We start from the raw sequence: 15041 nt of genomic DNA, 5'->3' as shown, positions 1-15041 counted from the left end.
CTCAGCGCTCTACTAAAGAAGCCATCAGCCGACCCCACCGACCTCAAGAACTACCGCCCCATCTCGCTGCTCCCGTTTCCTGCAAAAGTCATCGAGAAGACCGTCAACAAGCAGCTGGCCGCCTTCCTCGAGACGAACGGATCCCTCGACCTCTCGCAGTCTGGCTTCCGCGCCAACCACAGCACCGAGACCGCCCTGATCGCAGCCACTGATGACATCCGAGCACTGCTTGACAACGGAGAAACAGCAGCCCTCATCCTCCTAGACCTCTCCGCGGCCTTCGACACTGTCTGCCACTGTACACTAGTGCAGCGACTCAGCAACGTCGGAATCCAGGAGAAGGCACTGGCGTGGATCATCTCCTTCCTCGCCGGAAGGACACAGAGTCCGCCTCCCCCCGTTCAGATCTGAAGCCACCGAAGTCATCTGCGGCGTTCCTCAAGGCTCCTCGCTCAGTCCAACCCTCTTCAACATCTACATGAGCCCCCTCGCAGACATCGCACGCCAGCACAACCTCAACATCATCTCCTACGCCGACGACACCCAGCTGATTCTCTCCCTCACCAACGACCCCGCCACCGCCAGAGCCAACCTTCACGAAGGGATGAAAGAGGTAGCAGAATGGATGAAGAACAGCCGCCTGAAACTGAACTCGGACAAGACGGAAGTCCTCATCCTGGGATCCTCACCCTCCGCCTGGGACGACTCCTGGTGGCCCCCCGCCCTAGGCAGCGCACCCAAACCAACAGACCACGCACACAACCTGGGCTTCATCCTGGACTCCTCCCTCTCCATGACCAGACAAGTCAACGCCGTCTCCTCGTCGTGCTTCAACATCCTGCGCATGCTACGTAAGATCTTCCGGTGGATCCCCACCGAGACCAGGAAGACGGTCACCCAGGCCCTCGTCACCAGCCGTCTGAACTACGGCAACTCCCTCTACGCCGGAACCACCGCCAAACTCCAGAAGAGACTCCAGCGGATCCAGAACGCCTCAGCACGACTCATCCTGGACATCCCCCGTCGCAGCCACATCTCCGGACACCTGAGAGACCTGCACTGGCTCCCGGTCAACAAGAGAATCACCTTCCGACTCCTCACCCACGCACACAAAGCCCTACACAACCAAGGCCCAGGATACATCAACAGCCGCCTCAACTTCTACGCTCCCAAACGCCAGCTTCGATCGACCGGCCACGCCCTCGCCGCCGTCCCCCGCATCCGAAGAGCCACCACAGGGGGACGGTCCTTCTCCTACCTCGCCGCCAAGACATGGAACTCCCTCCCGACCCACCTCCGCCTGACCCAGGACCACCTCGCCTTCAGGAAGCAACTCAAGACCTGGCTGTTCGAGCAGTAGCGGACCCCCCTCCCCCAGCGCCTTGAGACCCTCTGGGTGAGTAGTGCGCTATATAAATGCTTTGATTGATTGATCTCTTCTTTTGGTCGTTCTAGCAGCAAGACTTGCACTTTCTTTCTAAAAGAGGCTGCCACGGCCTTCGATCTAAAAACATATCAGCCAATCCAATGGCTTCCAGAGAGTTTTTGATGTTCGCTAGCCATGGGATTGAAAGACCCTTATAGCAAGCCAAGCCGTCTAAAATATCTCTCTAGTTAGTTATGCTTCTTCTGAGCTCCAGATAGAATGCCACGAGAGGACTACCAGCTATGGATAAAGTTGCACACAAAGTCTAAGCCTATTTCATTGTGGCAATTGAAGCTGGAGGTTGGCATGGGAGCTGGATATACTCTCTGATAAAATTGATTTTTCCTCCCTTTGGAGGGTAGCTGAGTCACCCAGGCCCCATAGGTTGCTGCAGGAAAGCATTGTGATGAATATATTTGCAAGAGCGGTATAAGAACTCTTTCTTCCTTGGGTGACGGGAGACTTAGCAGTGAGCCAACAGCCCTGGAACACTTGGTGCTTCTTTGTGCTATATACTCAGACCTTGTCCCAGACTAGCTAAAATTTACCCCCAGGTAAGAGAAGAAGCTAGTATTTAATAGCACTTACCTACCCACCATAATAACTAAGGGGCACATGCGCTTTGGGCCAAAAGCCATTATAAAAGACTTGGTCAAAATTAGTTGATAAATCCAGATTGGCCATAAAATTGACAAAGGAGTGCACTAGATGACGCAAGGCTTTGGGGGAACAAGCAGTTAACACTGCGTCGCCTGCATACAATAAAGCTGGCAGGGGGGGCACCATTTACAATGGGCATGTCTGGGGTGCACTCACTAAGCTTCTTGCTAAGAACATTTATCTACAAAATAAAAAGAAATGGAGCTAAACACCTCTGGTGAACCCCCCAACCGATACTAAATTCCTCAGTGACACCTCCTTGGTTCACAAATCTGACTCTACTTCATGACCTCTGTAAATCACAATAAAACATACTTAGGGTGGACAGTGGAATGGGCAACAACAGTACTCTGAATGGATTTATCTATTGCATACGACTTCAGCAGTTATGACCTACAGGTTATATATGTTCATGTGTTCATATTGTGGACCAATTACTCATTCCAAATTATCTTTATTGCAATACATACAAGGAACCTGGGATGGATTTACTGTAACGGTCTATATCACATTGATCTGACTGGTATTGACATGTCTTTGTAACATCAAGATGAATCTAATTCAGAATTGGTTAAAAAAAAAAGTATACCTGATCAGCGGCTGAACTACCAAATGGGGCAATTTTACACCATTACCCTATTGAAATATTATGTCTTGTAAGTCGGAGTTGTAGCAGTTGCATTAGAATCATTTGTATATAGCCCTTTTACTACTACGAGTGCTGAACATGAAGACAGAAGTGTCAGTGGATGAAGCGCTTCATCTGCAGCTGATGATGCGGTTATGCTCCGAGTTAAGACGAGGTTGGGTGGTTGTCAGGGGAGATGAATGCTTCTGCTGTGATTGATGGAGAGGGCTGCAATCTACTTTTTCTCCCATGATCAAGCCACAGAATCTTGAGGTCTGATAAAAATGATGCATTGTGGTCACACATGGGACCTAGGTGGCACAGTTAGAGAGTCCCTCAGCCTCTTAAAAGGGAAGACCATATCAGGGGATACCCTGAGTAGAGAGCCAACCCTTCCTCTGCTAACCCAGTCACCACCGCAAGGATAGATCCTCCGGCCAAAGACACATGACTGTGGATTCTGACTTGAGAGACTCACTACAGTGGTGAGCGTGGCACTACTGGGCAGCACCAACCTGCTATTCCAGGTGACATATGCGTTCCAGCCCTCATCTCTGTAGAGTCGGTTTTCTGATGAGGTAGAGGGCTGCAATGACAGCGCAGGACATGTACAACATAGGACCCATGAGGGCACCCAACCTATCCCTGCTGACGCCCCAGCCTGTATGTTGTCTGTTAATAAAGTGTTGTGCTCCTTAAGGCCTGCTGACTACTGCCTGGATAGAGCACAGACGCTTTTGAGCGTTTCCAGTTACCCTATGAAGATATGCAAAGCAGTTCCTTAGTAATGTGGCATGTTTCACTTAACATCATATCGATCACCCGCCTGTATCTCTCAGTGGTCTGGTGGGAATGCTTCTTTTCAACAAAACAATGCTTTTTATGCCATCAGTTCGCTACATACAACACTGTGGCTAAGAAGAAACAGACATTTTATGTTTTCTGGTTCTATGCCTGAACTGATCTCATTCTGTTTTTCTCTCTTGCTCTGTGGTATCTCTAATTCTGCACTTGTATGACAAACTACAATTACCAGAATGTTAGGCAAATACAGGACATGGGGAGCTACTTGCACCTGTCATGGTACAACGTGAGACCTAGGAGACAGAGAAAACAAACAACTGCTCGCAACATATTCTGAACCACAGATGGAAGGCTACTGCAAGATCCAGACTGGAGATAAATATGCCGGTTATTTAAAAGTGTTTGAGGGTTTGCTTATCAAACTTTTAAGCAGGCTTCCTTAAAAGAGATACAACACATGTTATATTATATATTTTGGAAACAGCATCACGTGTGTGTGTGTATATATATATATATATATATATATATATATATATATATATATATTCACTGAAAAAAACATAGCTTTTAGGGATGTTATAGTTAGAAATTAGCATTTAAAAAACCTTAGAAATTCACTGAAAAAGCCACAGGTTTCAGGGACGTTATAGTTAGTGAGACACGGATTTATACTAGGGAGGGATACCACTGCTCACGTGAATATGGCTATTGGAGCATTCGACTATGCAGAGCAAAGAAAAATAGATTTTGGAATGATTTTATTAGACGTCGAAAAAGCGTTCAACCGTGTAAGGTGGGAGTTTTTATGGGCAGTGCTATCTAAGATTGGTATAGGTACGCAGTTTCAATTTTACATACAGGCCTTATATTGTAATCCACAAGCCAATCTCTCCTATATGGGATCCCGATCAGCATCGTTTAGGATTTTATGTGGGACTAGACAGGGTTGACCTCTGTCTCCACTACTTTTTGCCTTATGCATTGAGCCATTTTTACGTACCTTACAATCTTGTGCATACATTAATCCGCTGGAATCGGGTACTCTCAAACTCAAACTCACGGCATATGCTGACGATATAGCGGTCTATGCAATTAATCCAAGTGAGGCTGTGATGAGGATTAAGCAAGAAGCTGAGAAATATGGTAATGTTTCAGGCTATAAATTAAATGTTAATAAAACTCAAGTGCTTACTACAGCCGGGATCCACAAATCTATTCCTGGGGCATATACAACCGTGACCTATCTAGGGGTAAAGATAACAGCTAAAGTTAATCAGATTAATGATCTTAATTATGTACCACTCTTACAGGCAATTACTAAGTTGTTCAAAGTCTGGCATAGGCTTCCCTTAGGACTGCTTGGCAGATGTAACTTAATTAAAATGAATATACTTCCCAAATTTTCATATCTATTTCGTTCAATTCCTTTGAAAATTCCTAATACTTTTTTTTAAAAACTTGAGGGTATCTGTAGTAGCTTTATATGGGGCTATAAGAAACCTAGGAGGGCAATTGAGCTACTTAAATCCTCATAAGAACAAGGCGGACTAGGTTTCGCGGACTTCAAAATGTATTTCTGGGCCTCATTTACCGGACGTTTTCGTTGTTTGTTGGGTTTGGACCAGACAGATTCATTCTTTAAGTTTATTTTAGGTAATCAACGGGATATGTTTTTGTATGGAATAAATGACCCTAATTACTTCAAAAGAGTTAAGTTTAAGACTGTGAGGGATACTGTGTATATTTGGAGAGATATGTTTTCTAAGTGTAAATTATTAATATTTCATAACAAATGCCCATTGTGGAGGAATCCTCTTTTTCCCGAGGTTTTTCAGGATCAGGCTGGTAAATCTTGGGCTAAGTATGGAATTACATGTTTGGGCGAGATTTATAATGAGAAAGGAATCAAATCATTTGAAAATTTGTGTCTAATTTATAATTTACCATCACATTTTTTTTAAAAAATATCTGCAAGTAAGAGACTACTTGACTTCAAATCTTGGGACAACTGAGTTTATGCAGTCAAACGTTTGGGATTGTATATATGGAAGAAAGACCAAATCTCTAATAGGGCTGATGTATACACATTTACATGGTTTTAAATTGGATGGTAGCAAAAAATTAGCCGAATGTTGGAGTCAAACTTTGTGCATAGCGGTCTCACCCAGCATGATCAAACAAGCATTAGGGAATTTGAAAGAGTCGGTCCATTCTGTTAATCTGCAACTTCAGCAATTACGTACTGTCTGTATGTTGTATTATACACCGGCTAAAATAGCTAAATGGGCCCAAGGAAATGTGATGGGTGATAAAAAACACTGCCCTAAATGTGGATTATATGCTGCTAATTTACTACACATGTTTATATCATGCCCAGCATTGACGGTTTTCTGGCAGAAAATGGAACAACTATTACAGTCTAAACTTGGGTTGGATAAACCACTTACTGACTTAGAAATTATGTTGGGATATAGGGAGAATAATCCAGCTATAGCACGTCTTTTTTCAATTCTGATGGCTTCTGCGAGATTAACTATAGCCAGGGTATGGATTTCTCCCACACCTTCGTTGGTTGAGGATTGTTGGGTCATAATTAAAGAAATTTATGGTTTAGAGGCTGCCCTAGCAAAGGCTAGGGGAACTCGTTCTTTAGTCAAACTTGAAGTACTGTGGCGACCTATGTCTTTTTGATTATATAACTTTATACTATTCAAGTATTATATGAAACTTTGCTTATATTGTCCTCTTTGACTAATTTATGATTGTCGCTCTCTTTCTCCTTGTAATTCTTTCTGTTCTTTTGATTTATTATTAAGGTGATGTAAAACTTTTTCCTTTTTTTTTTATTTTATGTTCTTGCATTATAGTACTTATGTGTCACTTGTGATGATGAAAATAAAAAAAATATTTTAAAAAAAAGGAATGAACTCCTAAAAGTGGGAAAGGTAAATGGAGACTTGACACAGGACAATTAAAAAAAAAAAAAATCTCAAGTTGTCCATTGTTACTTGCGAGTACCTAATCCCGATTGTTCTATCCAATCCAGGTACTTCTGGTTTTACCATTCTTTTCTGAACTGCACATGTGGTCTTTTACAATTGCTACCAAAAAATGCATCACTCAACGCGTTACACAAGGGATTGAAATGTCCCACTAAATCACACATTCTTACTGAAAACGTGAAAGCTGTGAAATTACAGTTAATATTTGAGTCTCATTACTTTTGTCAGCCGGACATGCGGCTACATCAGTTCCCTTTCATGATATTTATACAGAAATTATAAAGTTATACAGTGTGATAACTACCTCAATCTTAAGCAGTTGTCCAAGAAACCTGTCAAGCCTCGCAAACACCAAATGTGATTTGAAGTCCCATGGTCTAAATGTGTTGCCGTTGATGAAGTATTTTGCCAGTCTCCCTCTGTGAAGGAGGAATGAATGTTTAAAGGTCTTGATAACATTTACTGTGATTTGCACATGCTCTAACATTTCTTCAGTTTCCCCTTTCAGGAGGTCTTCAGGAGACAGGTAGATTATAGCCTAGAAATAAAACAAAGATTACATTAAGCGAAAAATTACAATGTATGGATCTTTAAACATTAATTTTTAAAGTGAAAACATTGTGGTGCCTTGCGAAATGCATTGTTTCAAGCTGCATACTTGTGCACTTGTTTAGACATCACACTGATTACAATGGCTTTGAGCACTGAAATATCCTTCAGTGTGGATGTTTTCAAAAGTAAATTTCTGCAGTTTCTAAAAAACGGAATATGCACTGTATTGATTGCAGTAGTATCACCCATTAGTATCTTTTAATATGATATTAATGAACATCACTCAGTATGAGTTGCCTGAGTTCCTAGAAATGTCTCAACTTCATTTGGTGGGCATACAAAATGCCCATAGGAAACCTGGAGTCTGGATTCTTCAACAATAGCAGTAGTTGGTATTCGAGAAGACACCATAGATATGTAGAAAGGGGGCCAATTCACGATGAATCCAGATGGATTCACTGTATGCCAGAAGGCTAAACATCTAGGGTTCAGTATTAGTCCCAGCAATTGTACTACAATATGAATTATTTTGAAGCCATAGGCAATATGCCCTCATGAACATTTGCAAGAAGGTCTCCACAAGAGGTCTAATTCATCCGCAGAGCAATTTGGTAGGAACATTTTGCTTTACTATTCTGTACATACATTTTATCTATCTGGGGCTAGCAGCAGGTGATACCCCTGGTTTGCTACTGGGTATCCACAGAATTGCCCTTTCTATCCTTGGTCTCAGAAGTCATGAATGCAGAAAAAGAGACACAAAGTAAAATGGGTTTGAAGATTACCATTTGTATTTTTAACTCTCCCTATTTCTCCTCAGCACCAAGTTGAAGGATGAGGCCTAAGGACTGGAAAATATATCACCACCTATAGAGTCAATTGAGGTCATGGATAGCAAATTGACATCAGGCCTAATGTCAATTTGCTATCCATGCCATTTGGGTAAATTGACGTTCATTCCATCTGAGGAGACTACCGAGAACAGCACTTTGGGAGAAATGTTTGGCTTCTTCGTGGGCCGGCTCAGATCAGTGTTAACCTCACAAAGCCTTTTTATAAGATTGCTGAAACCCTATATGCAAAGAAGATTGAAGTATTTATTGGAAATCATGGACAATTCATCATGTTTTGAACACACTCTGATTTCAGAGGTCAGGTAAGGGATTTTCCAATGATACAGACTATTTCATTACATGGGCAGATGCCTAAACTTGCTCGGAATCTTGATTGAGACAAAGAAAACTGAGAAATAAGAGAAGTCAATTGCTCTGTGTTGTATGTTATTTTTTTACACAGATTAGTAGAGTTCACCATCACCCAAAAGGGTATTCTGGCATGGAGCACGTGAGAGTCTAGCCAAACCTAAAGACTAGTGGAACTACCCGAAAAGCCAGGTTTTCAGCTTCTTGAAGAATTCAAGAAGTGAGGAGGAAGCTCACGTGTAGCAGCAGGTCGATCCACGCTTTAGGAGCAATGTAAAATGCTCAACCTCCGGATCTGATTTTCTATGTGCTGGAATGTGCACAAGTATGAGTATGGATGAGTGGAGGTGTCTGGAACATTTGTGAAAACAGATGTGATTGTTGAGATATGTTGGGACACTGTCATCAAGTGTCTTGAAAGTGTGAGTGAGGAGTTTGAATTGTGTTCAGTTGTGTATGAAAGCCACTGGAGCTCCTTAAGTGTGGTATGATGTGGGTGCAGCATGGAAGGTTGAGAGGAGAGTGATTCTGGCAGCTGAGTGCTGAATGGACTACACCCTTCTGGTGAGCTTTTTGTTAATCTTGGCATAGATGGGGTTCCGGTCGTCCAGCATGCTTGTGATGAGGACGTGCATTACAGTTTTCTGGGTGCTGATTGGGAGCTATTTGAAAATGTTCCTCAGCATCTTCAGGATATAGGAGCATAAGCTGGTGGTGGCATTGACTTGGGTGGTCATGTTGAGACTTCTTTCGATGATGAATATGATCGTGATTTCAGGCTCTGTGGCATTCAGATTCAGACAATTGGGCTTCATTCAGTAGGCAATTACAGTCATGCAGGCAATGAACTTGATTTGGGTAGTTGGTGTCTTGTCCGTAAGGGAGAGAATGAGTTGTGTGTCATTGGTGTAGGAGAGGATGCTGATGTCCTAAGAGTAGAAGAGGCTGGCTAGAGGGTTCATGTATGCATTAAAGAGGGTCAGGCTGAGAGAGGATACCTGCAGAGCTCAACAGATAAGGTCATAGGGCATCCAAGGCGTACGGTACCAGACTGACTGACTGGATCCTTCCAGTCAGGAAGGAACAGAATCTTCGGATTGCATATACTTGGATTACGATGTTGTGTAGGCATGGTAAACACTTTGAAGAGGTCCATAAGGATGAGGGCCGCCATGTCTCCTCCAACCAAAGTCATGTGGATATCATGCGAGGCTGTGATGAGGGCCGTTTCTAGCTGTGGTTGGGTCTGATTGTGGATGATGGCGATTCTGCCTCTAGGCTTGTGAAGTCGGTCTTGCATAGCCATCTTGTAGCCTGAGGGGTTGACTGTGATAATGCCAGGTACTGATGCAGAGCTCAGCCAGGTTTCCATGAGGAAAAGTAGGTCCATGGTATTGTCATGAAGCAGGTCCCATATCTCTGTCGCTGGGTTGGTAAGTGGGGGTATTGAGAAGCATGCATGTGAGTGCAGTGTGCTGTGTAGGTGGTTGCAGGACTGTGCGAGTATGAGAGAGAGGGGTGTTGGGTGCAGTCAATGCAGCGAAAGCTGGGTGTGGGTAAGTGCATTAAAATTTACAGGAAATACTGGAGAATGCTCCCTCGACTGTGTGGGGGTGACTAGGCAGCAGTGTGTAAAGCGGCAGCTGGGGTTGAGGGCACAGAGGGTCACAGCTGGGGAATGACCAAGGCTCCAAGTGCTGGCTGCGGTCCAGGCGCAGATAGGCTTGCTGAGGTCGCCATTAAGTAGGTTGTATGGGGTGAAGATGTCCTTTCCCCTTTCCTGTGCAGATGGATGATGGAAATGAGCCATCTTGCTTGGCTGCTTTTAGAGACAGTTGTTTTGGGAATCTAGTGATGTCACTGCCTGTGCAAATGGATACTGGGAAATCCAATGATGTCCGTTCCTGTGTGGATGGATGATAGAAAATCACTCTACATTCCTCTACTCATATGAGAAACATGGACTAAAACATACTCTCTACATACTAGGTATATGGAACTAAGTCTACATAATCTAAGAATTGTCATAAAGTTTCTTATAGAGACAAGTTGTAGATGTTGCCCATTTACTATATACCCTGCACCAGAGACCACTTCTAGGGCACTTGTTCTCACAAAAGAACTGCCTAAACTGACCCACTCTGAGCATATTGCATAATAATACGATCTGTGCAATCTCCAGCATGTTGGTGCAAGCACGCATCACAACAAGGATTTCATGTCAATTTGTGAGCATTTGTTGACATTTTTTGGACAACTTCTATGACCAGATGAGAATGAGAGGACACTTCTATAATAACATTTAAATTGCAAGGTCATTTTTCACAACAGGTCTGATTTCTTCCTCCACACCAACGAGATCCTCTAGGAGCATTGCTCCATCACAAATCTTGTCCAAACAAAAACATCAATCCATATTTAGTTGCTTTTTTAAACAGAGATCTACCACTGAAGACAGAAACTCTTTCTAAAATAGTATAAATAATTTTTAAACTTCGATTGCACGTTTATCAGGTCATTTAGACCCTAGCAGGTGGCCGACTAATCACCCCAGGATATGCCCTCAGCTCCTTGGCCAGTAAAGGAGGTGCCCTATTTAGAGAACACAGCGGTCTTGGAGGAGATGTCTAAAGCCTTTAGAACAACTGCCAATTCAGCTGTTGCTTTGAAGTCTGGAGAGTTCGCCGAACGGGAGCTATGCTTGGTGCATCCACTCGACAAACTTTTTTGTGTTTCGTGATTAAGCACACAGAGTGGGAGTTTGTTCTTGAAAAAAAAACCAATGTTCTTGATGTGCAGGTAGTCACACGCAGTGAAGTAGAGTAATGCTTACCCCACCGTAAATAGGAGAGGATATTATGACTTAACAGCCCTGTGGTGGATGGGCTGTAAGGCCGGAGGTATCGGGCCACAGAGCAAGATATTGGAAATTCTTTGTTTCACACACCTCTACAAACAGCAGATTATGTATAGTAGTTCCACGGATATATGGCCAGGGTTCCACTCCATCTCTTGAGCTATTCTCAAATAGGCATATTGCTTTTTACAGCCGCTGATGTCCTGTGAAATTTAGGCTTGGAGCTTCGGCACACTACAAAATGGTGAGTCAGAGATACTCTACTGGGGCCTATCGCCATCTCTGGTTGTAAATATAACTAGTGAGCCCAGGTGCTATTGCAGTTGAGGTATCTAAAGTACAGTCTTACTAACTTTTTTTTCTTCTTACCAACTTTAACAAGAGCAGTGGCTTTATCATGGCTTATTAACAATACTTGTATCTTTCTTAGAAGCACAAATCTGTGACATAGCTTACCTTATCACTAGGTGCAGATTCTACATGTATGCTGGTAAACGTCAATTGGCAAATTTCAGTGAGAGAGAAAGAAGTTGACGGTGAGCTAATTGGATGGGCTCAGTGTTACTTGATATAAACAATGCACACAAGCACAAAGTGACACAGATATATTGCACACTCAAACATCACATGCTGGACACTTTTGGGGCATTTCGCTCCACATGGGAACATGACCTGGAAACCCAAAGAGATGATAGCCTCACCCTGCTAATCAGCAATAGCGACACGTCTCCATGTTATACAGCTTAAATATGTCCATAGGTAGACCTCACAAGAAAAAGACTGGAGGATGGGAGTCCTGTCCTTCCCCTCATGCCTCTGTTACACAGTTGAGGAAGGCGATGCCATGCATACGACTAGGGGTGGGCAATAAATTCCAGTACGCCAATGGAGTTTTAGCCAGTCTGCATTACGCATGTGAAGCACACTTCTGGCCAAATTCCACTAATTGGCTTGTGGCAGAGTTTTTTCTCAAGCGCGATTGAAATTTGGCACCCCTACTGCGATTTTCAGTCGCTAGGAGAGCACCCAGTGAGATTTCCTCAATACGGGTGGTCATGAGTACGCTCGACCTTTCATGGTCAAAAAGCTGCGGCTCGAGAAGAAAAGCTACTCGAGCAGCAGCAAAATCAACATGACAAGCAGTGCCCTCAGGCGTGCAATGTGGTGGTGTGTGGGATGATTTTTCAGTGCGGAACGAGCTCCCAGCGCTACAAATCAGCATGAGCAGCGAGGTGTGACTAATTCCGCCCACTTGCGGAACTCCATGGAAAATCGCAAGGTTTTCATCTAACTTCACAGAATTCTGAACAGTGAAACTCTGCTAGTTACATCCACCCCTACATGCCAAATGATCACACGGCAAACTAGAATCATACTTGAAGCGGACTTTCTCCTGCCTAGGAAGAGTGTTCAGGGGGGCTATCCCACAGGACCCCAAACAGGTCCTTCTACACATCACCACAGATCTCTACGCGGACCGATATATCATACCATTGTTAAAACTGGAATTGACTGTAGCTAAAAGGGATATAAGCTGCTAAAGAGCGGCGCCAAGGACTAGACTGGTGCATGGGAAGGGAAAGGGCCATATATGTAACCAGGGGTTGACCCCATGAGTATATTAAGATCTGGAGAAAATTGGCTGACTATATGGGCATTATATGAGAACCAGGAGATTCACGGACTGCTATGATTGAAGCGAAGATCCATACATTAGTGGGATGATGGCATGACGTCCTCCTGAGCAATGAGCAGTAACTGTTTGGGGAGGTGAAGTGGTGGACGGGAGCTCTTGGGAGGAATCAGGGGGGAATATTTTGTACCTGGAGTGATTCAACGTTGTACTGTTTTCTGCAATTAAGTTTTCCAATTAAACGCAATAAAATGCATTCTAAAAAACAAAATGCACACGAGCCTTGCTTCGGAAAATCAGCATACATCTCTGATTTTTATAGTTGAACTTGAGTGCTGCTGCCTGTAATTTCATTACATTTTTCTTTAGATCCCTGAAATACATAATGTTGTAGTAATACATTCTGGTCTTCACGGAGACACTGATTAAATCAAAGCTCTGAAGTATTTAGAACAGCAGGAGGATCCATCATATAAACTGGAGATAAAAGTCGATATTTTTAACCATAGTTGAGATTTTGAAGCACAGATCTGTGTTGAATCACACTTCAAGACTTTTGGCAACTTCGAGTAGTGCTGAGGGTACATTCAAAATTACACAGCCAGATGTAAAGTATGATGTTGTCAACAGATTATCCCAATCTGAATATTTCAGTTTTGGGGCCATTTACGCTGCTGTGACTGTCTTACTATGCAAAGGTATTTGTGTTTCAGGTAGCTGGTAAATCCTTATGGCTACTGAGCTGGGCATTGAGCTGGAATTGTACATGTTGGAATATTACAAGATCCTCCAGTATCACATATACGTTAAAGAGGAGAGGCGGCAATAGAGATACTTTTGGTACCCTGCATATTAGAAATGGTCCCTAATTGTCAATGGTTTGCACCTTTGTCCAAGTAGGAAACCTTCTTACTAGTCAGGGTAATGGGATGCACTTCTAAAAAAAAAAACCTGATCACCCCCTTAGTAGCTTGGCACGAGCAGACATGCTTATCTCAGAGAGAGTGTGAAAAGCATTTGTGCATGCATACAGTAACACAGTAAGAACACTACAAATGGACATCACGCCAATTTAGAAAAATATGCAAGACTTTATCTAAACCAAAAAGACCAAATATGACAAACATCCAACATACAGTACAGTAAAATGATTACTTTGCAAGATAACCTTCAATTTGCACGAATAACTGAAAAACACAGTTCTTCCAAGTTGGTAGCTCCGTCCGGGGCTACCACGATAGTGAAAATGACAGACTAACAGTTCCAGCCGACCACATCGGTACAGGCCAGCTAAACAGTCGACAGACTCGTAGACAGTACCTTACTCATTGCGGACAATCCTGCTGGTACAAGTCGGTCAGGGAAACTGTTGTGGTTGCGATGTGAAGTGGAAGTGGTGCAGCCTGCAGTGACTTAATGGCGCAGTGTGATGCGGAGTGAGGAGGTGCTCAATGTGGTGCTGGCAGGCAGGCGACGGAGCAGGTCGGTGTTTGGGTCAAGCAGTGATGGTGTCGGTGACGTCCAACAGAGTGATGCGAGGTGGAGTGCGGTGCTCACAGGACACGTACAAGCAACGGCTCTGTGACTATTGCTCAGCGGCGTCGGTGAGACCAAGGATGCAGTGTGAGGTGGGGCGGTGCCTTCTGCTGTGCCTTCAGGACATGGAACCAGCAATGGACTCAGTGACAGAGTCGGCTGCTCGTTTTTTCTGCAGTGACTAAAACCAGTGGTTCCAAAGATGGAGCCCAGAAGGATAGTGAAGTCTTTGCTGTTCCTGATACTTCTTGAACAGTAGGACGAGCTCTAACTTAAGCCCTTGGAGATACTTTGTCAAGCAGGATACACACACAGTTACTCCTCTTGACAGAAACAGCTAATGCAGGCCAACCCCAGACAGCACACAGCAAAAGGGCAGTACTTCTCCTCCAGCTTCTCCCAGCTCTTCTCCTTGGCAGAGGTTCCTCTTGAATTCTAAAAGTGATCTAAAAGTCTAGGGTCTGAACCCCACTTTTTAATAGTCCATTTTTCTTTTCTCTCTGGTGTCAGAGAAGTTCTTGGCTGAGCCAAAACCAGTTCTGTCCTCTGAGGTGCAGCTGCCTGGCAGGAGGTGGAGACCACATAATCCAAGGCAGACCAGCCCCATTCAGGTGTGAAAGAAATCTCCTCCTCCTACTCTGAATGCAGCCCAGGACAATTCTGCCCATCCCTGACTCACCTTGGAAGGGCAGGACATACCTCACCCGCCCCCGAAGTGGTTGTCTGAAGAGAATGCACATC

The 15041-nt window shown here is 43.9% G+C and overlaps 1 protein-coding gene across 1 annotated transcript in view; it reads right to left on the bottom strand.

The window, feature by feature from the left end:
• DNAH11 (dynein axonemal heavy chain 11) overlaps positions 1–15041 on the bottom strand; it is a 3007685-nt gene that overhangs the window by 2404520 nt on the left and 588124 nt on the right. The window contains exon 7 of the mRNA XM_085631597.1: positions 6825–7058. Coding sequence (XP_085487723.1) covers positions 6825–7058 — 234 coding nt within the window. The remainder of the gene's footprint in view (positions 1–6824; positions 7059–15041) is intronic.

The sequence above is a fragment of the Triturus cristatus genome, chromosome 10 (genome assembly GCF_964204655.1).
Source record: "Triturus cristatus chromosome 10, aTriCri1.1, whole genome shotgun sequence".
Taxonomy (NCBI): domain Eukaryota; kingdom Metazoa; phylum Chordata; class Amphibia; order Caudata; family Salamandridae; genus Triturus; species Triturus cristatus.
This window is presented reverse-complemented; position numbering and strand designations above follow the sequence as displayed.